This window comes from Sceloporus occidentalis, unplaced genomic scaffold, assembly GCF_023333645.1.
Source record: "Sceloporus occidentalis isolate IW3139 unplaced genomic scaffold, rSceOcc1.0.p SCAF_74, whole genome shotgun sequence".
Classification (NCBI taxonomy): domain Eukaryota; kingdom Metazoa; phylum Chordata; class Lepidosauria; order Squamata; family Phrynosomatidae; genus Sceloporus; species Sceloporus occidentalis.
Window position 1 is genome coordinate 2,533,995 of NW_028317054.1, and position 27,275 is coordinate 2,561,269.

General features: G+C 41.0%; 1 protein-coding gene across 1 annotated transcript in view; it reads right to left on the reverse strand.

Moving 5' to 3' along the window:
* Positions 1-27,074, reverse strand: part of LOC149285949 (serine/threonine-protein kinase tousled-like 1) — a 39,254-nt gene extending 12,180 nt beyond the window's left edge. The window contains exons 1-4 of the mRNA XM_089494637.1: positions 26,951-27,074; positions 2,477-2,595; positions 550-621; positions 108-183 (exon numbers count right to left, since the gene is read on the reverse strand). Of these exons, the coding sequence (XP_089350763.1) occupies positions 108-183; positions 550-621; positions 2,477-2,595; positions 26,951-27,074 (391 nt within the window). The remainder of the gene's footprint in view (positions 1-107; positions 184-549; positions 622-2,476; positions 2,596-26,950) is intronic.
* Positions 27,075-27,275: the final 201 nt, after the last annotated feature.

The window sequence follows — 27,275 nt, forward strand, 5'->3', positions numbered from 1 at the left end:
AAAAAAAAAAAAAAAAAAAAAAAAAAAAGCCTTAAAATAGGGGGGGCGGGGGTTGTTTTCAGACACTCCATACAAACACTACCCATCAGCATCTCGACATGTTTTACCTTGACTGCTTTCACTCTGATTTTCAGCCTTTCTTTTTCTTCCTCTTGAAGAGTCAGGCTGCTTCTTTTCTGGCGTCTAGAAAATGATTGCGAAAGCTGACAGTATAGCACAGCAAATATCTACAAACGCTAATATATATTATAACGTGAGCCAACGAAAGCAAGATGTTTAATGTGGGTGTATTCACTAAAACGGGAGCGTGCAGGTCTTGCTAATATCATGAACCAGATGTCAAGAAGCACTTCAACTCTTGTGAGGCCTTTCTAATGACTCTCCAGCAAGAAGGGTTGAGCTGGCCCAAGGTAACGCGTACATCAACCACCGAGATAACCTTCAAAATGTACAGCGGAGATTTCTTGAAGGGCCACCAGGGCTGGCCATATATATTGCATAGTGTCCAAGATCCAAGGAGGAAATAATCCACAATAGCTGAAAGCTTACCTCTGACTCTTTGTCACTTAAAGAACCAAGACTTCCAAAACTGTGGTTTGAACTTTCATTGTTTGTGGAGGCCTGTTATACACGGGAAAGAAGATATATGAAATCAAACCATTAAAAACAAAGGTAACCTTGAAGCACAGGTGCAAAAGTACAGTTTATTGCTCACTTTTAACATTGCGAGATAAGTATGCCGGATCCAGCACACACAATTTAATTCTTTCCAATAAACATGGATCAGAGATATGTTTGCAGGAATTTGGTAGTCTGAGTGAAGCTTTTGGAACATGTCAGACATTTCCTTTATTGTAATAATAAAACAAGAGCAGATGGAATCTTATAACATTCTTACCAAAGATCAGCTACTCGGCTGGCAAAAATAATACTTATGCATTTATTTTTCCATTGATTGCCAGCTAATAAATAATTAGCTCCATAATGTTTTAGATCTTGCCCGCATCATCATTCACATCTACAGTTATTAGGCTAAAGTGACCTGGAGTAACTAGTGTGACGTTTGAAGGCAGTGAAACTTTGAGGACCTTGCAAACCGTAGGGTCGCCGGCCACCGGAGGAGCAACAGTGATTAGATGTGCGCGTTAGTGTCAGAGCGTGCCAGTGTCTGGTTGTGTGAGTGTTTAGATGTGCGTGTTAGTGTCAGAGTATGTGAGTGTTTGTATGCGTGTCTGGTGTGTGAGTTACATGTCTCGGTGTGTTGGTGTTTGGATGTGTGCGTTAGTTTATGTATGTGTGGGTAAGTGCGAGTGCCCCTCCCGAGGCAAGGCTCTGGACCCCCCTCCATGGTCACAGAAGATGAACAGAATTTTTTTAATTGATTTTGAAATCCTGAATGTTGTGGTATTGGATGTGGGAGGGTGCGACGCTGGGGTAGATGCACGAAAAACAGCTTAACAAAGTGCTCAATTTTCAAAATTCCCAAAGGGAATCCACTGCAGAGCAGAGTAAGTTTTACTTGGCTTACTATGGTAACCACACTAAAGAAAAATGTTTTTCTTGTTATGTTTGCATTACATTTTACCTGCTGATATAAAGCAAGCAATGAACGTATGGATCTAGAAATTAGGTGCCACTTCTCAATAACAAACCACAAGACATCTGCTATAGGCAAAGCCTGTATGTGCTCCAGAACTCAAAAATCCAATGGTACCCCATGGGTGGGCAAGTAAAGCCAAGTAATTCTTACAAGTCAGAAATACAGCTCCATAGCGGTAATGTCTGGTTACACTACATATAAAACAACACCCCTGAGGAAGCCATTTGTATGCATAAGGATATCAGAACATCTTTAGTAATATCAACCCAAGATGCCTCAAAGAACGTCCTGGGGGTTTCACGTATGCACCGAGGAATCCCAGGAAAAATACGCTTCTGGGCAGCGGTGGTCTGATAACTTGAAACTACAGAGCTGCTATGGGAGCAACAGGACTCTCGATTCACAGACGCTGTATCCAGAAACGCACAGCGCGTGTCGTAACTACAAAAGGTGTAAAGGCACTGTAAACTTATAACTGAAATCATCAAATGGATTTATAAAAAAGGAAAAAATAATTTACCTTTCAGATTCACGACTGGCAGTAATAATGTAGTAGTGTATGCATGTCCTCATACCATCGATGGACAGGGATACAACCTCATCTGCCAGCCTGTACCTATCCTACAGATTACATGTATTCTGAGCAGGTGGCATTAATATTTATAGAAATACATATGAATTAGGGCTTTTATACATGGCCGATTTATGGACATCTTCAATTACATTTTCTATTCTGGCTTTGAAGAGCTTTTCGGCGATACGTTCAGCAAACCTAAAGACTAAAGGTCTGCACTATGCAATAACTATCCATGCATAGTGCCAAGATACATGACACACATTTTGAATATGGATTTACATTGCACGGGTACTACTTACCTTTGCTCCTACACTGCAACTGCCAGTGCTCCCAGTGCTGCCACTGACACCACCAGTGAACCGCGCTTCTAACAACTCCTGCCTTCTTGGGTCCAAGCTTTGGAGTTCATCCATGACACCTATGAAAACAGGAGCGCACCATGACGCATTCAGTAATCATCGATTCTATTTGGTAACTTGCATATAAAATTCTGTAGGCTTTCCTAGGTGCAGAACACAGACTCAAAGCATCCAACAAATGTGCCGACGGACCGGCGTTTGCAGCACAACTCAATACCCGTTTTAATTTATATCATAATTTACGTGAACCAAGATCAAAAGAAGCCCCCTGAATCGCAGAGGCATTGCGGTTACAAAATGAAGGCAAATATCAAGGATAGCAGCCTTCGGGAGACCACGGAACACAATTAAGGTACTTCGATTTAATTACACCAGTGAATTATGCCGCGCAAATCTCCACTCAACCTCTGAAGTACTCCAGGTGATATCCAGAGCGGTTATCGACTGACTGCCGACCCAAACGCATTATTCTACATGAAAAATTGGCCCGTGGAGACTGCGGCTACTCGCTAAACACGAGCATTCACCATATGTTACTGTTGCTAGATCTCAAGCCGTCTCAACGTCCGCAGCTTCGCCAATGGAAAGGGTGTTTATTATTAGAGAGTATAAAGAGTTATGTTCCGGCTGAGTAGCTATATCACCAAGCATTAACTTTTATCGCATATTTATCTTTGCCGCTCTCTGTGCTGCACACTCCCAGGTATCATAAGGAAAGCTCTCTCTTTGTATTTCGAGCATCTAATACGACAACCCACGCTGGAGTCCGTGAACATTACCAACGCAAGCAGTATTTCATTAAATGGGATTTTAAATGGAGTGCAGGCATCCTTGTGACATCCAGGTAAGTCGGCAGAGTTTGTAGGAGGAACAGTAGCAGGCACGTGGCTGGGCGGTCATTTGAGAAGCCGTTTTTCGTAAAGGGTTGCTGTGTTTCCTGGGATTTTCCTAGCCCTGGGTGTACAGGAGCCATCGCAATCAAAGTAACAGAAATAGCCCAGCAGCATCACACGACGCGTCGGCTACATATCACCTATACTGTTAGCGCGTCGAGCCCGACAAAGAGCTATATAGTTATTGTCTAGGGCAGGTTCAACAAACCCCCAGGTGCCAGGTCACCATGACGACTAGAAGCCACTTATAAGGCAAGGTGGGAGGAAGGGCCAGGGACACCGTTGGGAAACCAGACCCTCCTGCCTGGCTGCAGTGGCGCAGTGAAGCGGGTGCCATGAGGCGCCCCCGCGGGTCATGTAACATGCAGCAGGTCGCCACGAGGCGGAGGGGGGGTAGTGTGTGTGTGTACTGCATACACATAGTGCCAGTCAGTCCGCGTGTGTGTGTGTGTGTGTGTGTGTAAATGTATAGTGCCAGACTCAGCCTGTCTACTGTGCCAGATACAGTGAGTACAGTTGGAGAAAATTAAATGTCCATTAATAAACGCCTCAGCACATTAAACATAATGGAAGCAACATGATTTTACCTGGAATGGAGCTCACTGTGCCTGCTGCCACTTCTGTTTCATCTATCCTTGGTGCTTTCTTGCATACCGTGATGCTGTTTGACCCTGCGCAGCGCACCTCCATCAAGCCGTCTCCTGTCCCTCGTCTCCATCTCCCAGGTGTCACCAACCCTAGTCTCTCCCCCAACACCATTATCATCTTTATTATCGAGAATGTGTGTCAGGGATGAGCCTAGGGTTAGAGGCACCTGGGAGATGTAGAGGCGAGACAGGAGAACTTTCTCTATTTATCGCATATTTTATGAAATATCTTTATCTTTGGAATAGGACATATTTTGTAATTATGATATATATATAGATATATATATATATATATGCATCATATTAAGTGGACTTAGCATAGTGAAGCATCGCCTTAAACGGAAGAGATGTGATTGAAATGTTTAATATATGAAAATTAAAACATGATTGGAAAAAAATACTGAAACCTTTATTCAACCAAATTCTAAGGAACCCTATTTTGTCAACTACTTTTTAAGCACAACTCCTCCAAAAACATTTTCACTACACTCAGAAAAAGCGAAAAAATACTTCTGCCACCACCAGATTTGAATGTATTCAAAGCCAGAAGAGTATAACAAGTGACCTTCAGATTTCCCATATACTTCTGAATTCCCTTTTATTTATAGTTGTCATTTCATAGAGATAGGAAATGTCAAGGTAAGAGAACAGTATCGTTAGATGATCTTCCAACTGTTCCAGGAACAATGTGATAAACGTGGACCTCACCGTAGCCACCGCTTTCCTGGGATCCGCCGCAGCCTTGTGTTCAGCATTCTTCCGGCTTACAAAGTAACGATCGTTCATAAGAGCTTTGAGACTACATCAGAACTTGTGGGAACAATATTACACTTAAGAGCAGCGTTATGCTTCGGAGGGGCTCTAACTGAACATGTGATTTAAAGTATTTCTTTTCCTAAGAGGCTGTACAAGAAGTATTTTGGTCAGAGGAGGTTGTTTGCATGTTTGTTGGGGAAGTCAATTAATTACCAATTAATCAATCTGGTTGACTATTATTATTCAAACATATGGGGGTTGCAGCCCTAAATTCCTTGTTCCTGCTATATCGTTGCTTTCAGACATGCATTTCAAATATTCTCGCCAGCAGCAGATACTCAACCTGTTACTATGTTACTGAGACAAAGAGTAAAAAAAAACATTATGCCAGACTGATGTTTGTCGAAACATGGAGATTACGTCCCTTTAACAGGCATACAAACAACGCGGCTTTATACACAGTAAACAGGGTTACAAACATTAAATAGATAATCAATAATTAAATTTGTTGGCAACGATTTTCATTATCAATTAGCTGAATCGATTTTATCGAATATAACATGAGGGTTTTTTTTCCAGAGAAAATGCTCTGAAAAATACCCTTCGTTTCATAATCCAACCTCAAAGGTCAGATAATACCACCAAGATCCAGATCCCCCGCAGCGCTACAAGGGGCCTGGATCTTCCTCTCTCGCAGGCGGTGGGCATCTGTGCGATGCGCACAGACAACCTCCGCTACTGGCGGCACTTCCGACAGGGCTTCTACGATGGAGCGCCAGCGTGACATGACCTTCTGGTGCTCAGTCATAGAAGCTCCAGCGAAAGTGCCGGCAGCAGAGGTTTGTCTACGCGCATCTCGCAGACGTTCAGCGGCTGCCACTACTAGACACTAAGGAGTCTGGAGCACGGAGGGTAAGTCGGGGGGGGGGGGGCAAAGTGGTATATCAGGGAGGCAGTGTGGCAAGCCTGGGCTCAAATGTGCATAACTGGGGAGGCGTTAGAACAAGAAGTTATAATCTAAAGTCAGCTGTTTGTAAAATAAAACGTCCTTGTATTCTTCTTCTAGAGAGGGGGTTAGATAAATGGAACAGCGTCCAATCAGAAGAGGTAGAGGAGAGGGAATTAAATCATGTATGGGATAGACATATGGTTCCTGTAGACAAAAGAACTGATTAAGGTCTGAGACTTTAAATCAGTAAAACTGGGCAGACAATACGGGCCAATGGTTATCTGCCATCAAATTCTGTGTTTCTACGTTACTCAACTGCAAAATGCACCATTTTAGGAACTCTTAAATGTAAACCAATGCAGGAAGATGGAAAGTCTACCCGCTGCAGGTACTCTGGACATTTCTAACAAGAACTGTGCAAGTGTAGAGCATGTGCCTTGGAGGGTTTGCTGTTGATTCTGTGCTCGCACTGGGTCTTCCTCACCCTTTGTCCCGTTTACTCATCGGACAACACTGTGAAATATGACGGTGCTATATCAATAAATATAATGGCAACCAGGACACGGACCTAAAGAAACCCTGTATGACAAAGCAGAGGTATAGCCGAACGTCTCACAGAGAAAAGAAGCCGTCTGAATATACCAGGGGTTCTCAAACTGCGGCCCTCCAGCTGCTGCAGGACTACATCTCCCATAATGCTCCTTCAGCTAAGGGGCTGGCTGAGGAGTATGGGAGATGTAGTCCTGCAGCAGCTGGAGGGCCGCAGTTTGAGAACCCCTGGAATATACTGTGTGTTCTGTCTTGCATCTCAGCACTCTCCAACAACCCGTCTGCAATCTGGAAACTCAGACATATTGACCATGTGTCACATAAGGGGTACCTCTCGCGTGCAAGCAGATTTCTCCTGTGCACAGATGCCATATATAAAACTAAATAGTACAGAAGGTTGCTACAAAGCTTTATAGTCATGACCATTCTACCTACTCATCTGTATCGTATTTTCTGACAATGTCCACAAGTGAAACATCAACCATATTATGACCCCTACAGAGATATCGGGCGGAAACCATTTAAATTCCCCTCATTAGCCTACAAAACTATAGTCAAGAACGGACATGACAAGAAAACACATCAGAAGCTCACAATTTGGTAAAACGAGGTGATGTGGCTCCAGATAAACAAATCCAGGACCAAGCCACATACTAGTGATCAGTGTCTTCAAAATGTGGCGTACATCGTTGAAAGGTGGTGGGGTCCCTTCAGCATTTAACCAGCGCCTCTGATGAAATGTGCCCTGCTTCTTGTTATTATGTTGGACTTTATCTGCTACCTTGGAGCTCATCATTTCAGGTTGTGATATCTCGGAGCTTCATCACATGCTTAATGTTTTGCGATAGAGAGCACAGAAAGACCTTGCAAAGTCCTTTTCTCATAGTTGGTCATAGTGGTCCCACTAGAGATTTAATGTAAGAAAGGGAGTAACCTGCAGTAAGGTAAGGAGACTATGATAAATGATACAAAAATAACGCAAGATTATTCAAAAATTTTAACTTGACAAAAAAAATAAAAATAAAATGTGTGGATGTTTTCAAGTATTCACATGGCTAAAAATACTACAAAGACGTGATAATGAAAATTGGGGGGTTTAAAGAATGAATAGTTCTTAAATCAGGTCATATGGCTTAACGGCTATGAAGAGCTTTATATTTCTTATATTGTGAAATATACATTTGTATAAGAGCCAAGCGCAGGCAGCTTTACACACAGCCAATTATTGCACAACTCGTCTTTAACTTGTGCATAATCTCAGCTCCATATGCTGCATTTCAAACCTAGGGCTGTTCAGGGGAAAGCGACGCGGCACTAACATGCGCAGAGCCACAAAGGCCAGCGACTGCTCACTTCAGCTACGCCAAGTAACCAAAACAGGAGGATTAATACCTCCCCTTATACTACGTAAAGAACTCCCGAACATAGAGACTGCATAGATCTCATAGCATTCCCCAACTCCAGGCACATTCAAGTTGTGGCATGTTAATTCCAGTCATATGCTTTACGGAGGGGTGTGCCATACAGTGTATAAAAGAATTCAAATAAGATCTACCTATGTACTCATTTTACTACTGCCACCTAACTTATGTCCTATTGATCTCTACGGCTACAAAATTGAAATGGACTCCTAAAATGTTATGTATAGGAATTAGAGAGGCCCCAACGTCTATGATTAAGCCTGTTGTTCTCGCGTCTACGAAAATGAATAATGATTGATATTTTGTACTGCACTGGACTTGTGTAGATGTTATTTTAAACGGCAGTCAAGTGAGTGCGCCTTTTATCTGCTTGGTCTATATTCATTCGTTTTGTGATGGAAGGGACATCCATTGCGGCTGCACCCGGCTGTCCAGTCGTGTTCTACTGGGTGAGATGCTTAGAACGCTGTGTATTGGAGGCCCTAATCTTGACTACCCTTCGCCTGGAACGTTGACCATCTAAAAGATCTACAAAGAACTTTAGACTGTTGGTAAGCAACAGGTTTATCTCCGGTGGTTGTTAAACTACACACACACACACACACACATTCAGGGCAGTTTCTTTGTATCTGGCCAAGGAACCATAGTCAACCCAACAATACCAAAAAGCAAAACAGAAACCAAAGTCCATGAACATGCAAAATGTTCAGCTGACTCAACAAATATACAATCACAATTACCGGTAGTTATGATTTTTGTACACAAGTACCACACCAAGATCATTCTTTATGGCAATACTAACAGAGTCCTCCTTATGCTGATGAAGGTCCCTCTGGGTTATTAAGACATTCTACTGCTTATCAAAACCATATGGACAAGAACATAATGAATGTGTTTTATATAGTAAACTAGATTAAGGCAGGTCATCTGAAAAGATACAAAACACTATTTTTTTTATAAACATATTTGTGTTGTATTGGTATAAAAGTGACAAAGAGAAAACTTATGCTGGAGGTTTTTCTTTTACTACCCTGAAATAAGGCAAATCCATAACTTTGGAAAAACAAAAGTATATTTTTGGTGCAGATGAAATGTAAATCTCATAAAAATTACATGAATGCATCGCAAACTTCCTACTATCTGAAAAGTTGGATAGCCGTCAAAGATGAACAAAACATGTTCTAATTCTTGAGTGGAGCATCAGATCTTAACAGATGGCAACTAGTCTGTAAACAAGTTATGTTAATCAAAGAGCACTTCCACGCCGATCCATAAATACATATGAGCTAATAAGTAACAATGACTGTGAAGGGCAACAAGCTAATAGACCAATACATACCACAGTGCAACATTTCTATATTATAACATACTATAATATTTAGAAGGAAAACAAATGTGATCGAGGCTTGATATTTTTTAAGTTGAAACACAACGGAGTATGAAAAATGATGATACACCACAGAAAAACCCAATTACTTCACTAGGAGAAAAATAAAGCCCAGATCAGGGCAACATTTGGCCTGCAGGCTCCAGACGGACAGTACAACCTACCCACACAACCAGTAACAAAGGAAGCACCGCTTAGTGTTAGCGTGATAAACCGCACAGCAGTTGCTAGAACATTAGCAGAACACTAAACACAAATGCATAGTGCTAGGCACCGCCGAGGCATTACGCTAAACCCGGCGCAATAGCCTGGGAAATTAAGCCACTTAGTTACAACCGTATGAATTAGGTTCTCCTTTAACGTGTCGAGGCAGTGCGGAGAAGCGTGATTTATGGAAACAGTCTTCTAACAATTTGTCTGTGCACTTCATAACACAAGGCACTGCCAAATGCGATTGTGTTTTCTTTAATGTGGCTCCAATCCATCTGGAATTGTTCTACTGACATTTGTTCCTTTCACATGGGTCACAAAATGGCTGCCAGCAGCTACAGTCTTATGGTCTTTTAATCATTACTGACTCATGCCGGAGCTGAAAACTCCGTAATAAAGAGGGATATTCATTCTTGTAGTTCTGAAATGAACCACAAGGAAAAAAAAAAATCCACCTCAGCTGCAGTAAGGAATATTTTATTGGAAGCCGTTCACCTACCACAGGTTACAAATGCACTGCTAATGGAGCCGATAAAAGAAATGGTTTCAAATATAAACTCCCAGATTAATCAAATTAATTCCCAGCATATGGAGGGCTTCAGGGTTATTTTACATCGTTACCTTTTCAAACTGACGCCTGCGCGCGGCAGAAGATGCTACAAACAATGGAAACCTATTTCTAAGGACACTTTTCAGCTGGGGGCAATGACTTTAACCCCTTCAGAAATGTCAATATATTGAGGATAATCACAAAAACTCAGTATAGGACCAGTAACGTACCTGGTACGTCATAGGTTAAAAGTAGCACTGATCACAACCCGACCTCTTTTTTGTTGGCTCTCAGCAGACAGATTCTATGTGACGGCACTTGATACAGAAATTCAGGCATTCGGTTGGTGGAACGGAGACACTGCTAAGGTCTCCGATGACCCCCTGTGGCTGATCAATTAAGGTGTGATCAGGAAAGTAGGGTCTGGTTCCTGAGCACTGTGTAACCTGCGTGAAGTTTGTCTCCTAATGTCCCCAAAAAATTAAAAATAAAAAAACAAAAAAAATAATTCAGAAACCGTTTCTCTTGCTATAGAGAAATACTATGTAAATAAACTGCTTATAAAGCACAAATTGGTTGTGGCATGAAATTCCATACTGAAGACCACCCAATTCACCTATAGCAGCTCCAACAGCGTTGTGTCATTATGCCCATGACGAGATTCTGCGCCAAATAACGATCCGCAGTGTACAGTAGTGAATGTACAGCACTTTAATATCGCATATATATCACATTAACGCTTCTAAGGAGAACACTAAAACCCACTTTGAATGTTTATCGCATAGAAACAGTCAGTTCTACATCATAATCCTCTGAATAAAACAACATCATTTATTGCTAATTTTTTAGCAGATAAAGAACTGACTCCTGTCACATAATCAGCCTGCATATAACATACTGCTACTACTCCTCCTTTAGGACAAACATGTACATGCAACGTGCGACAAGAGCTCTGTATCACGCAAGCACAAGGCAGAACACGTGGACATCACAAGCCAGGAAGGATAACATTGGTCACATAACATAATATGTATATCCTTACACATCCTAATATTAGTATATACCATATATAGATATATATATAGATATATATCTATATATCTATATAACACACACCGGTAGAAACATGTTTTATGCAATGCTAATACAGTACGTTTTTAAGAATGCAGTAAGTTTTATTGAATTTGTATTACAACCTAAACCCTCGACTGGCAGGAGCTGTCAATCTGACTGCAAACAGCTCTGGCTGGTTAGAAGACCACCGCTCAGCCGCTACTGCCTCTAGGAAAGTGTGGGTGAGGACGCGAGATGCTACGTCTAGCTGTGGGCACAGACAGGATAATACGCGTTCAGTTTCGTCTGTCGTGTCTTCAAGAAAAGAAGATGCGTGTGGTTCCTCCGGCACTCGTTTTCACCTGATAGAAGCTTGGGAGAAAAAGGACACGTTTGTGCCTTTTTCAGAAAGACACGTCCCGTGGGAACTGGGAGGAATCCCAATACACTGGAGGAACGTCTGAAACATCACATGTACGGCAGTAATTATTCTGTATCCTGGCAATATTGTTTTACAAGCGACGCTGTTTATTGGTGGAACCCAAAACATGTACACATTTCATTAAGTCTACAGAAAATCCCATCTCCTGGCGAGCTTAAACAATGTATTAAAACACATTTTACTTGGCTGCCAATTTCATTTCGATTGGGCCACCTACACTCTTCAAGTCAAATCCATCAACACAGGCTAAGAACATGATGGCAACAGAGTCGGTTCAACCAACAAACGTGTGCAGAGAGAATGGCATACAAAGCATCACAACCATCGAAGGAGGGACAGGCAGAACATTACCCGAGCGCAAGAAAAAATAACTTTTCTAATTAAGGTTCCATCCGTTACAAGCCTAGTGTCTTTTTTATTGTACTTGTTGATGGAGAGAAATCAATAAGATACAATATATATTCGTATACATATTATATTTATACAGTCGTGTGAAAAAGAAAGTACATCCTCTTTGAATTCTATGGTTTTACATATGATGCCATAATAACAGTCACCTGTTCCTTAGCAGGTCTAAAAATTAAGGTAAATACAACCTCAGATAAACACATGACATATTACACTGTCATGATTTATTCAACAAAAATAAAGCCAAAATGGAGAAGCCAGCAAAAAGTATCAATATTAGCATATGTGATCGATTTCCCATCCTGAAGGTGTATCTGAAAGGAGGAATAAGTATACCTCCCTTGTGCCCTGTTTTGTATGAGAGACCTGATTTTTGGGCACCTTCGCAGGCTTATGGGGATCGTGGGCTGGTTAGGGAGATCAGGACATCTTCCCTGACTGTACCTCTAAGACCTTTGCAGCACAGACCTCAACTCTAGATCCTACACAGCCAATTTGCTATTTATTGAACGACAGCACTTTGGTATGATCTCAAACCCTGACATTCTACTTCATTACATCACAACGTGTATGGACTGGTAAAGTAAGTATCCCCGCCCCTTTCCCACCTCTAACCACACCTCCCAATGCTTTGGACATTTAAAATGTTGATTGAGAGGGGTATGCCAAAGTGAACACTAAGACTGATAATATGCACATAAGGTGGGTTTCTTATATAGGTTTAATGTTCTAAAACAGTCAAATGTAGCGTCTGACAAATATGAGATCTAGACCGCAAAACAAAGTAAAAAATTCTAAACTAGTTTGTAGAACAAATTATCTCTGCCGCGTAAAGGGTTTGTGGACTACCCAGAAACATCAGATCTATGTATCTACATTAATCAAACTGCTCTTCCTAACTAAATGTTTTACGTGAACCAGAAAAACGAGGGGTGAAACAGTTTATTAATTTCTCATTATTTACAGTGTAAAGAAATCTAATGACCGCAGGGCTCCAATATGAACTTCCACAAGATTATTAGGATCTCAACACCGAGATCCCTCCTTGAAGAGTTTCCACCGGAGGCGGCTCTGAGCACCAATGACGGGACCCCTCGTCTTCAGATTGTTTGTGAATAAAAATAGTGCAGGCAGCTTTTTCAATATACAGAGAAAGAATATGAAATTACACACAATTCCTTTTAATACATCATTTTTGAGCAAAACATGTATAACATTTGATAAACATTTTTAAATAACTTTAAACTATTTTTACAAAACTTAAAAAAAAAAAAAATAGTGATCTAAAAAAATAATTCCAAAATGACGTATTAATAGGAATTGTGTATGTTATATTATTTCCCTGCCGTATTGTAATGGATGTCCAGAAGCTTCTCTCAGAGTAAATGAGAATTTTAATACATTTTCAAATGTGAATTGATGCTTCCATTTTCTCAAAAACTAGAGCGGTCGGTCCATTTATTGTGTTGAAAAATCTGCAAAGAAATGGCTTATTTGAAAAGACAAAAATCTAGAGGTCTACTTAACCTTATAACCACATTGCCGGGAGAAAAAAAAAAAAAATGGAGATCCACATTAAATTCCAATGTTAGATTATTATAATACCCCTTAATCATGAATTTGGAACATTCCATGTAAAGCGGCACAATTTTTAAGAATAATTTTATCAAATAATGATATATTTAGGTTGATTACATACAACTTTAGTACACTGAACATCATAATAATAATAATGTTCTTCAGTATACACACATATGGAATTTTGCTAAATTCTAGTCCAAAATGGTAGATGTGGAGCAATCACCATAGCAACCAATAGAATATTTCTGCTGATTGCTTAAAATTTCTAGAATTGCCCTTTATAGCCCAGAGCCCGAAAAAGTTAAAATGAAGACATTAATGAAGTGCACAAAACAACCGATCTCGTATTAAAGAGCCCGTTTAATGCCCTCGACAAAGAAGAAGGTATATTCCGGTACAAACAGGACCAAATACACATGGGGGATTTGGCAGAAGCCCAACACGTATTTTCAAGGGGGACACAAAATTTAATGGGACCTCCCAGCTATATGTATTAAATGATGGCTGTGGTATGTAAGCCATAAGATACAAGAATGCAACCGCATTCTCTTTTCCTATCATCATCTACGCCGCACCCAACAACGTTCAATTCTTCCAGCGAATATGTAATATTTTCCCAGCCCTTTGTGTATTTGTCTTCACATACAGGTATAACCACAATAAGATTTTAATGGTTTGTAGCAATAGGAGTGAAGATATTGATAGTCTTACAGGTATGTCCCACTTCACGCTGCTACATTAATAGGTCCTGTACCAAAATATTTTTAATTTCATTTGTCCTTTTAAAAAAGTAAAAATAAAAAAAAGAAAAAAATAATAATAAAATGAAAGCCAAACCACAATCAGGAAACACGAGCAAGATGCTTCTTCACCATACAAAAGCGATCAAATCCCCAGAATAATATCCGCGATAATTTTAGGGAATCCAAAGAATGCCTACCCTTGTTTATATCACAGGATAATACCTTGTTAGGGAAAGAATGCCGCGATGATCAAGGCTATTTATCTTACGAACACTTCTCCTCCTATGGGATCTGCGATGCAGAGATATAAGTCACGGGGTCTCCTCGGCAGCAAAAATTAAATTCTAGAGTATTTTCGATGTGCCTATTTAATATAAAGCACCACATTAAACGGCATACCGGGCAGGGAGGGGAGCGAAATATTTGTATAAGAGCAGGATGTTGGGAGCCATACACAGAAATTCTGGACGCCAATATAGAACATTTTCCCGGAGATTAATATTAAATATAACCAGGAGGCACCAGCAGTAAAATAGTAAGGTACGTCTACTTGGTCACAGGATTTTTCTCATTTTAAAATACCTCTTCCATATAAATAGAATTATACATAAAAGGTGCTCGCTGTATAATATTAAGCATCACCTACAGAGCACAAACAAAATATACACACGGAATTTGAATTATTTCACTAAGGAGCAGCATCTACTGATTTTTCTCATTTACGATATCCTTCTATCATTTTGCAGATGCCAATCACCATGCGCCGACGTAGGCATTTAATTATCTCACGGCTATGGAAGGACAAATAAAGCGTCCAAGAGAAATTTTATGAGAAATGAAATTCACTTCCAGTTCCAACAGCAGGAATAAGAAATCTCCTAAGGCTAAGTCCCCTTGTCACTTATACCTGCGATGGTAGGGGGGGGAGCAGCTTAAAATTACCCTGGGGCTGCTATCCAAAACAATAGGTGCATCATATGAAGAGCAACAGCAGTATATCCCTTATGCCACTCGTCTATTTTTATTATATTATATTATATATATATTGTGGCAAAGTGAGGTAGGCTTTCTATATCAGTTGCAGATTGGAGCGCTCTCTATTATCCCTTCCAAGGGCATCTAAAACTAAATATATATAGATATATATATATATAATATTAAAAATAACCATCGTCTTATATTCGAAGTCGTCTTCTACTCAAACTTCAAATAGACTACAAGACTAAGATCCAGATCCCGCGCAGAGCTGCAGGGTACCTGGATCCTCCTCTCCGGCAGCCGGTGGAGGTCTGCACCCAGACAACCTCCACTGCTGCCGGCACTTCTGCCGGGGCTTCTATGACGGAGCACCGGCATCATATGACCTTCCGGTGCTCATTCACAGATGCTCCGGCAGAAATGCCGGCAGCAGCGGCGGGGGGGGGGGGGACTAGTCTAGTAAGTCAGGGGAGGGTTAGAGTGGCATGGGGGGTATAAGGGTTTTCTGGAGGCAGAGTGGCATATAGGGGGTTAAAAAGAATATCAGGGAGGCCGAATGGCATGTAGGGGGTTAAAAGGAATATCAGGGAGGCAGTGGCATATAGGGTGGTATAAGGCATATCTGGGGGGGCAGATGTGCATAACTGGGGCAGGTTGGCAAATAAAAGGAAATAAAAACAAAAAATGCATTTTTCTCAATCAGTTTTTTTTTTTTATTAAATATGAAAAATGGTTTACATGTGAATATTTACTAACAAAACTTTTTTCTTATAGGGTAGTCTTATATTCAGACTTATATATATATATATATATATATATATTTGAAGCGCTCCATTTATAAACACATTGTTTTTCTTTGTCATACTGCTAAACATCAGAAGAAAAAGCAAGTCAGATTTTATTCCGCACCAGGAATATTATCCCATCGTTTCAATGAAGTATGCCACACAATTACCAATTCTAACAGAAAACGTGCTTTAAGATCTGAGTGCAACTTCACAGCACCGAGCCGATGATGAAACCCCATTTTCGACATACCCAACAGATCCGAAAATATAACTGCATTTTCAATCATATCCAATTATTTCCCAACGCACAGAAGAGGAAAAAAAGATGAGGCTCACAATTCCATTTTGCTCAGTACAAAAAATAAATAAAAGCCAGAGAATGGGTGTTCTAGAAACAAGTATATATTCCCAAAAATTGCTTAAAAGTCAGACTTCTGCAAACAAAACAGAGATAAATGACCACAAAAAAACCCATAATAAATATATAAAAGGTTTTTCAACAAAATGTGGAACTCAACAGCTGCGTCCAACTGTACGAATGCGAAAGAAAAGCGCATGTCCGCTCGACGTGGTGACCATGATGTATCGTTATTTGTCATGCTTTACGCGTCACATCTGGAGACAAAAGGTGTATGTATGAAGGCACACAATGCCAAACGGCTCGAGGCTACGTACCTAGTATTCTTTTGTGGTATTTCCCCCCGCTGTGCCCGCCACATATTCCTCCAAAACAAAAGGCTGCTAATAAGTTACTCACCTACAACTGAAAACTCCCTGTTAAATAAATCTAATATCGTACAGCGCTAAATAACCACTGACAAAACAAAAATGAAATAAATTAATAAAAAGACAAACCTTACAGATCCCCACAAACAGTTAGGCAAAAATAATGAAATCGACTTATTCTTCACAAGGGGCCAGACCCTGAATACTTAAATACACTGAAAAAATACTTGGAGCACAAACTCTTAATAATGGATCTGACAAAGAAAAAAAAATGGACATCGTGAAATATATAGAGCGCTGTCCATTTTTATATTTCATTTAAATTCCCTGTTAAAACAATAAATCTGTAGAAACATACAGCAAAATATACCATGTTTTCTATCAATGCCCTGCCGCCATATTGGTCACTCTCACAACTCTCAGACTAACCGATATTGAGAACCTCTGTTTCCAAAGGTAACACAGAACTGACATTTTACCAGGCTGAGGAAGTCATTCCAATATCTGTTTAATTCCACAAGATAACTGAATCTGACAGAAAATAGAATAGCGGTACTTGAACGCAGGTTACTCGATTAAGTGCATCTTCCAATAACGACAAGTCAAGGGTTAATACGAGTCTCCGGGGCAGCTCATTTAGGGAGTTCCCGGGTGCGTTTGCTAGTTACCACCTCACAAGACATAAGAGCGTCACTAGAGAGAGGACAGGTACGTGATATCCTTGTGACGGCTTTGTGCCTTTAAGGATACGTGTCCCAATAACAAAGAGCCTACACTGCCGGTTACCATGGCGACATTAGGAACGAATTTGGCCTCCTTGTTTTAGAAACACATTTAACGCCCTGACATTAGGGCCAAGTAGAATTGTTATGTATGAAGATAAAGCTTGGGGTTTTATTTATCAGATGAGTATAGGGTTCCTCACCGGCACATTCACATAATGACTTCGTTAACACACCGGGGTTGCTGCCATTAAAGCCACATCTCTTTCTCGGCCTTCAGCTCCTGCGTTAACACCTGTCTATTCCTCGTAACGAGAAGCCAAATCTCTCGAGGAAAGTCTGGCATACCAGCTTGTGGTTTTCCATTATTGTTATCTATTTAAGGAATAGGATTTCATTACACACCATTATTCCGCCCAAGAAAAGCGGCCGAATAATGTATTTTATTTTTTTTTAAAAGATACATGTTATAAACAGCCAAGAACTGTATCAATGTAGAGAATTAAAATAAATTCTACTATGTCTAGTGCAAATCCTTATAGCTGAAGGGGTGGCAGCCTATATGCAAATATTCATTTATACCTATGGGAGATAATGCACCTTTCTTCCTTAATGGTCTGCTCGGATATTAGGAATGGGTTAAATTTAAAATAACAGCACCAATAAAAATTAAAGAAAAAAAAACATTTCTCTATGTGGTCTCAATATTACAAAATTGTACTTTATACAATGCACTGTTTGTAAAGGGGAAGTCCTAAGGAATTTTTATCTGCAGACCTGTCGGCTGCCATCATTGTCAGTTGTGATATTTTATGAGCCTTGTCCAGCTCCTGCTTGGCACTGAGAGCACATGATGGCTGGAGAGTCCCTTTAATCACCCAGCCGGATGCTCTTACAAACGAAAGTCTTGCAAGGGATGGACTTCATTGGCATTAGCAGAAAGCCTCCATAAGCATTTGCCCACCCTTTGCTATAGTCTGTGTGTTCGGCCAATCACATCTCCCTTGCCACCAGCAATGACTAGATCAACACCGTGGGCAAGAGTTTATTGAGACCCTCATGCCCACGTGCAAAAAAAATTCTCCCACTCAATGGGAGTGCCTTCCTGCCAGATTGGCTGCTTCAAGCAGCCAATCAGTGATGAGAATACTCAGAACTTACAAAGTATTTTCATGTTTGTTTATGAGGCTGCCTTTAAAGAAATACTGGTACATGCTTTTACGGAAGATGCTCCTGGATCTTTTATATATAAATATATAAAAGAATCACAACATTTTAAATCTATTGAGAAAAAAAATGATGTAAGTGTTGTTCCTCTATGATGAAATAAACTGTGACCCGTTTGGGTGCCATAGACTGGAGCTTTTTACTATTGGACGGGTAAACATTATGCTCCTTTTACCGAAGATCCTGTAACCTATTCGTGTGACCCTTGTCTTGTTCTCGAAGAATTACAGGCAGATCTAATTTTATGGCTGTGCTGCTAGTGAGGTTTTACACAGTAAAGTCAATCAAGAAGCAGCTCATAAATAATCCGTCAAAGAAATGCTGCTGATTAGACACAGGTTTTTATTTTTGCTGGAAGAGAGAGATCCAGACAATTTAAGATATATTCAACTTTTTGCATGCAATTAATGTAAAGATAAGTTGCGGGGGGAGGGACTCCTCATGCCCTCACTCTAACTTGCAAAATTCTTCCCCATCAAACATGGGGGAATATAATGTTTTCAGGCATCTGCATATGTTCTAGCCCTATTATCCTGGCACAATCTTTTCAACAAACACCTGACCACTTCTTATAGTGCTTACGGTGAATAGTAGAATAGCTCCGTCTTAATCACACAGCCAGATGCTCTAACTAATGAAACTCTATGGAGGAAAGGACTTCATTAGCATTGCCATAAAGCATCAACTCAGTGCAGGGAAAGTCACCCAAGATATCACATGACTAACAATGGCAGCCTCGGGGTCTGCAGATAAAGGAAGTTTACTGGAACAAAACGAGAAACAGTTTTTGCCAACGCCGACTTACATTTCAGTATACAGCACTGGATTTTATGAATAATATTTAATGGTACTTCCCCTTTAAACGAGAACCATCTTAGGGATTTTTCTATCTTGTTTTCTTTTAACACCTTGGTGGAAAAGGAATAAATACATGGGCAGGTCTGATGCAAGAAAGGATTACCTGGTAACAAAAGGCAATTTGGTGCAGACATAGAAAACGCGGAGTGACTCATTTTGTCAGAGAAAATATATAAATCCAGGAGTCGAAGAGAATATATAACAAAAACACGGAACGATACAAAACACGTAGGTGAAACCAAAGCCCAAAACGTGGTATTATCTTCCCTGATGAACATATTAAATAGCAGAAAACTATAAATCACAGATTTTCTACAGGAGGTCAGCCTCCTTCCATATAAACTAAACTCGTACCTTTACTCAACCCTGCAATAAGGCATCACGTGCTTGGTTTATTAGGTCCCAAATGTATTATGCACAGAACTCCTATGCAGACAGTGAACGGGTCCTTCTCTGCCGAAAGGAACAGAGCAAGGCCTGTTTGCATTACTATAAATATCAATGATTATCTTACAGGGCCACAAATGGTCTAAAAAGAGTACATCATTTGTGACCCTGTAAGATAAACTTAGTGTTTACTCATCCACACTAGAAATGGAAGATTTTTTATGTCCCTCTGGTTGATGTAACCTTCTTAAAGGTGAAGTCCCTGGGCTGTGCACAGAAACGTAGGGTAGGACTGACAAAAACCTTGTCCCGACTCCATATTGCTCCAATAAACCTCCTTTGCCGTCAGACCTGGAGGCCGCCATTGCCACGTAATACTTTGGGTGGCTTGCCCTGCTCAAACACTGCACTGAGCTGACACTTTATGGCAACGCTAATGAAGTCCTGCTTGTACAATGAAATCCTTTCCTCCATAGGACCTTCATTAGCCCGAGTGTCAGGCTGGGTAATTAAAACTGAGCCATTCTACTGTTTACATGAAATTTAAGAGGCAGGTCCATCTTAACGGTAGCATTTAACTTGTTTTCTATTTGGGTCTCAAAGTGACATTATTAGTTTTATACCATCAGCGTCCTGTGCCAAAGTTCTCACTTTTCTCCTCCCCACATTACAGGGTTAATGAACCAATCAACAACAATCAGAAACTTGAAAAAGGAGTGGGAGATAGCTTCCTTCCCACAGGATCTCATAAGAAAGCTAACGTGAGAAACCAAGAAACCCCGTTTGGATGGACATTTATCCCCATTGTTTAGCTCCTGCCCCTCTCCGCTCTTGATTGGATCCATCACCCTTCGTAATGATGGAGAGAAGTTACATGCCTAATAAAACATAAATAAGTGATGTTGGGTAACTAATCGGTTAACATTAAAATATCAAAACTATGAGCAAAAGAAGATTAGTAAAAATATCTTGGAACATTAATAGGTTCTGTGAATGCTATGTGGGCCTGGCTTTCATCTAACGCTGCATAACTAATAAATATTCACACTTTCCTTGCATCGCTATCCCAGACCAATATGTGCTGCTCATTATACGATTGTTTTTAAAATAGCCAGTTTTGTTTTAAATAGAAGCTTTTCCCTTACGCCATAGTTACAGCACACACAAAAAAAAAGTGCTCATCCGACGTAATTTACTGGCATTGGAGTAAAACCCATCCACGATACAGAAGAATTGCTTTCTACTGCAATGGGGAATCTGTCCCAACTACTGCAGAAACCCATCAATAATCTGCTTACGGGGGTATATGTATAGAAAAGTAATGCTGTGCAAAGGTTCTTATCGCCATGGCAACCAAATGCATTGTCCAGCTAATTGGTCTATTCCACATGTTGCTATGGCATTAAGAACACTCTTGAAACTTCGGACCGGAATCGCATGCCGTATATAATCTCAGGAGGAGTGATATTTCAATAATAACGATAAATAAACTAATAAGGGAAATGTATTTAGACTTGGGTCACTACCTCGGGACATCTCAACAGTTGGGTGGCTTAAGCTATGCATATTCAAGCAATTCACTTATTTTGTAGGACATACAGAATAGAATTAATAATAATAGATACTGTTCATATAAGTGTTTTCAGCTCCACCTACTTAGCACTTTTGCAATTAAGTGGACACTCCAGCCATCATATGCACTTTTTAAAGCACGTGACAGCATTGAGGTGCATGGCGCCCCTTAGCAGACCCATGGTGGGATTCTGCAGACTTGACATACTTGTCGCCATCAGCTCTAGTGCTGGTTCTGGAAACATTCCACAGTGTGCTTGCGCAGAGCTTCCAATCGCTTTTATGAGTGTGCTTTCCTGACACTGACTGGCTGCTTCAAGCAGCCAATCAGATGCATGAAGGTTGGGCCATGGAGGAGGTGGGGAGCTGTAGCTTCTCCTAAAAGTGCTTTAGTGTTTTCCAGCTTTAATAAATGCACGGTAAAAGACAAATAACACGAATCCTAGTTATTTTGATAAATATCACCAACGTAATAACCTCAAAGCATCTCCAGAGCAACTAAAGAGGTGTTGCATGCAGATCATTAGATTAAGCAAAATAATAACCTCTTTCAATGCCTATTTTTATTGACAATAACATGACATAGATTGATTAGGCTGCCCGTTTCCACCACATGATCACGACAAGCGGAGTAATAAAAGAGTCTTGTGCGTACCACGGAAAGCATTTAATCTGCCGAGGCACAGAGCTGTCTTTTAAGTGTACAGAAACAAGCATTTCACATACTAAACACATAAGCATATTTATACACATTTATAGTTCTTTGCCACTGGATCCACAACTCCTGGAGATCTTCTAGATCATAAGCCCATTTCATTTATTGTTAAATGAATATTGGAGACCATCCATCAAATGCCTCTACTGAAAGCAGGCAGCATACCTTAGTACACCTCTTGCACGTGCTCAGCAGCAGCTCAGCTCAACCAGGAATAGCAGCAGCCAATCACATGCATGCTATCAGAACACTGGTCTGATATTGTGCACACATACATGTGATTGGCCGCTGCCGCTGAGCATGTGCATGGCGTCTACTTCCTGGTTTCAGTGCAGGCAGCCAGGGGAGATGTTAAGCAAGATAATAAAGAATGATTACAAAAGAATGCATGCATGCGATATTTGACATGCAAAAAAGGCATTGTCGTCCATGCAGGCATAGACTGTTCCTTTAAAAACTTTAGGAAATCTCAGCGATTTTGTTATGCATTATGCTGGGCTAACATGCCTTCCGTTGCAAGACAAATATTCCCAGGGTGGGCTCATATAGCGTAGTCAAGTCAATAACCCCCCAAATGGTTCACCTCATAAGTTTTGTGAATCATCCGAGAGAAGAAAATGTTCAGTGCCACCATGCCAAGTCAAAGCAATCCACAATAATCGCCATGAGTGCACCTAATTTCCTCATACACGACTCAAATTACGACAAGACACACGCAAAGTTTACAAGTCGCCACAATTTAAAAAAAAAAAAAAAAAAAAAAAAAGACTATTTCCTTTCATCCACTAGATTTCCTTATTCACCCCAACCCAACGGATTAGTTTATATTAAAATATTTAAGTATCCAAAAATATGTGCAAATGAACCGAAGTCAGAATACTGCAAATGTTTCTCCCCTTTTCTTTCTCCACGAATCTGCCAGAAATATGCTGGCCCCTCAGAGTACTAAAACAAAAGGGTGAATTCACAGGGACAGCCTCCCCAACGTTCCTCCAATCAGAGGAAAGGGTGTGCCCGGAGGCTCCGCCCCTTTTGCAGAAGTGCTCCGAGAGTCCTGGTTCAAAGGGGAAGTGAAAGAAGAACGGAGACAGAAGACCAAGAGGGAAGTACGTAGGGAGACATTCAGAAAGTAAATGAGAGTGTGAGACGGCAGGAGAGAGTGTGAGTGAAACGCCCTTAGGATTAGTCGGCTGTGCAATGGAACTAAGTTCTGAATAAAAGACTACTTTGATTATAAGACAAGGTCGTTTTTGCAAATGATTTTTTTAAGCTTAGGTCTCTCCCCTGCGACACCACAAGTGACGAATCTGATGAACCTTTGAGAATTTTAGGTCACTTGGTTCAAGTTTTGAAGCTAGCAATGGCAATGTAGTGGGTCTAGGAGTCACTCTTCCAGGTCTTAGAATTTTTAGATCTATTCCCTAAATAAAACTCATGTATAGGGGTTTACAGTTTGAAATATATCATACATATGTGCTAAAAAACCAACCTTATATTTATGCAATGGGGAATGTAATTTCCTCTTCCCCTGATTTCTATGATTATCCCGCCTCTATTGATAAGTTGCTGGTTGTTGATTGGTTCAGGCAGCCTTTGTAAGGGTAGGATGTAGACAAAGGACAGGAAATGTATTCGATAATGCTGGCCCTGCCACCCTGAGACACATGTAAGAACATCCAAGTAGTAAAATATTCCTTTTGAAACTAAACCAAATATCTCCAAAAAATATACTGATTGTCTACAGGAACTATAGGTAGTTATAATTAAGCTTAAAGCTGAGATGGTGTCAGCTTCTCTTTAGGGACCATCTGTAGGACCACCTTGGATACATCGCCGTGAATCAATGAGAAGCTTTCTTCTACTGACAAAATCTATCAGACATTTACTTATATTCCAAAAACTTGGGCTGCCCAGTTTAGGTCTCGACAACTTGGTCCGCCCCGTTCTAGATACACGTATATCCATGTATAATAATACATAACAGCGGAAATATTTCACAAAGTGTAGAGCCCTGATACTAAAAAAAAATAAATAAAAATGTAAAAATAAAAAAACTATTCAATGGTCAATGTAAGTTGGGATAGGATCAATTATAAACACAAACATTAACATACCGCTTTAACAAAAAGTGGCCTAATGCGGATATCTTATAACCTCTTATACACACCTTTTGTAGCCACGGATAGTTACGTTACACCTGTTAGCCTGAATGGCAACCTGGCCAAAAGCAGACGCTAAAGTAAGGGTCCTCAGAACACGAAATAATAAAGAGCGAGATGTATAGCACTTAAAGCCATGTTCCACTAAGACAAAAGATTCATTGTACTCTAATATGTTAAACCAGAAGAAAAGATCAGATCTGCTGACATCATCACAGAAGCTTTTTAATAAATTTGTTTCTATAGCAACTGTAACTGTATTAGCATCACATGACAATTAAGTGTCCCAGCAAAAATTAAATGAGACTTAAATATAAATTTATATGATTAAAACAGAATACCGATTTCTAGGAAGGGTTTTAACATTTAACTAAAATGATGTTTCTAGAGCTGCATTTAGTTATAAATGTGTTATATTCAAAGTTCTTTTGGCGCACCTAATCTGCCCATAATTCCCCGACGTGGAAGCGACTTTCATCGGTCGTTGGTCCTGTCTCAGGGCAGCTTTATACCTACCCCAGCCGTGTTTAAAGTCCCTCGCTGTATTAGCATCTACTGCTTCTGATGGGAGGCTGTTCCATTTATCTACCACTCTCTCCGTAAAATAATCATCAGTACATCATATCTAAACCTTGAACCTGTAGTTTTAGACCATGGCCTCTTTTTGTAATATTCCTCCCTCCTGGACTTTGTTAAACCACATTAAGGTATATAAGCCATACAACGGAGATCCCTTAGTCTTTCCTGATCTTTTTACCCTGCAAACGATTACCGTTTTGGTCGCCCTCCTCTAAACTCTCTCTCTCTAATAAGCCGATATCCTTGTTTGGGCGACATAATTCTGATCACTATTAATAAACAAAAGCCAACTGTTTGGAGAGTGCATGCACGGGTAACGCGTGTTTTCATGGCTTATACATACAAGTCCATAGGTTGTGTGCAGCACGTAGTAGTGCAAATAGTGCATCACGGGTACACGTGCAAAGCACATTTAACGCCAGGTCAGCGTTACCTTGAGTCAAATATTTTTCTATGACAAGCGCTTAAAGTATGCAGCAGCCATTATTTTGGGAAACGCCACGTTTTTTTGAAATTTATTTGGCGATTACAAGATAGATAGATATTTAGAGTCAGGAGGAAAAAAAATGTTTCTAAATCAGCCATAATATAAAATCTTTAGGAAACCTTCAGTTTGTACTTCTATATACAATCTATAGAAGTAACAAGTATCCTATATATAAAAATATATATTTATAATTTTTATTTATTTTAGAAAAATAAATTCACTCCTAGTACTTCAAGCACAAGGAAAACCCAAAGCGCATAAGCCATGGAGATCATTAAAATCACTAATATTAACAGATGCAAAAGTTGAAGGAAAAGCTGTAGCGCATGCATTATGTTTCATATACGTCCGATACGCAGCCATTCTTCTTGGGTGCTAAAGCGATAGCAACAGTTTCATCGTTTTAATGAGTAGGGTCAGCGCCCTAATGCCATGTTATGACCCCGTCGCATTGAAAGGGTTAACCCTTGTCAAACAAAGGGGCTAAAGCAGTGCTTTGCCGGCAAACTGGTTAAATTGTGATATACGGGAGGACAAAGGTCTTGGCAGCTGGGCCTAAATCACCCGCTGAACACCGGCTGATTAATGCTCCATTCCTACACTCGAAAGCATCCTGGACTTCAATCTCCCTGAATCCCCGCTTTGGGGCGGGTGGATTTACTAGATCAGGAATCTGTGAGATCTGCTCCTCCCCGGGAGACTCCGCTGCTAAACGAATAAAGAGCAGGAACTGACAATGGGTCAGACCATGAATCAGGCAGCCCGATGAATGAAAGCCATTCTGTACCGTCAGAAAGGCATCGCCGCCGCCGCCGCACGTTCAGGAAGTGAACACACTGCAAACTGGAATATTAATGCCCACAGCAAAATAATAATAATAAAGTAATAATAATCTCAAAGAAATCATTTTAAATCAATACAAATAATAAAAATAAAAAAAATATGCCCAAAATAACAGATTTATAGATAAAATCCCATTAAAAACATGCAGATGTAAGTTAGAGGCGCGTTAGTTTGTAATTAAAAGTATTCCGGTGAAATGATCACAGCTGATGGGCATGGATGGCCTTGATCGCTGCAGACTCTGCGGGGGACTGAACTTCCCAGATGTGAGATGTCTGTGCAGGCAGGGGGAGGATGGTGCTGGGCGGCTGTGCTGAAGACCGGATGGGAAGGAGCGCAGCGCACACACCGGCCTCTGCCATGAAGCCTCCACGGGGACCTCCACGCAAAATACAGCTGGGAGACCTCATCTGTTGCTGAACTACAACTCCCATCATCTCTTGCCACCGCCTGCCCGGGGATGATGGGAGTTGTAGTCGGTCGGTAGCTGGGATTGGGGGGGCCGTAGATTAATTTTGCCCATCCCCATTTTTTTTCCCACCCATGCAAAAGTTGCCTGTCATGGGTGCCGGGGGGACGAGGCGCCGGATCGGTGCAGCAGACACCTTTTGACATGCCGTTCACAAGTCCTAGTTACCCCCGCGGCCTCGGAGTAACCCCTCCACCCCCGGGGGCACCCACATCACGCCGCCTCCCCCACCATCCCCTATGCCCTCTAACGCCCCCAAAACCAGGCCTCAGTCCCCTGGGAAAGTCTGCCACGATCTCCCCCGGCTCACCTTACCTTCTTTGGCCTTGCCAGGTGGTGTATTATTCCGCAGGAAAACCGAGCCCTGCGTTGGGGACGTGGAGAGCTGGGACCAAGATGGCGGCCCCTCCAAACTTCCACTGTTACTTTGGACACTCATCAAGCTACTTTCTTGGATCGGGGGAGGCACCGGTGGGCCAGGCCGGTCATGGCCGGGTCTCCCCGTGTAATAATAACAGTCTCAATAAACACGCGAGGTAAGCCACCCGGCTGGAGAGCTGCGGGAGGGCAGCGGATTCCCGGCTCTCGGGGCCCCCCTCGGCTGGGCTCCGATCGGGTGCTGATCACACAACCTGCCCGC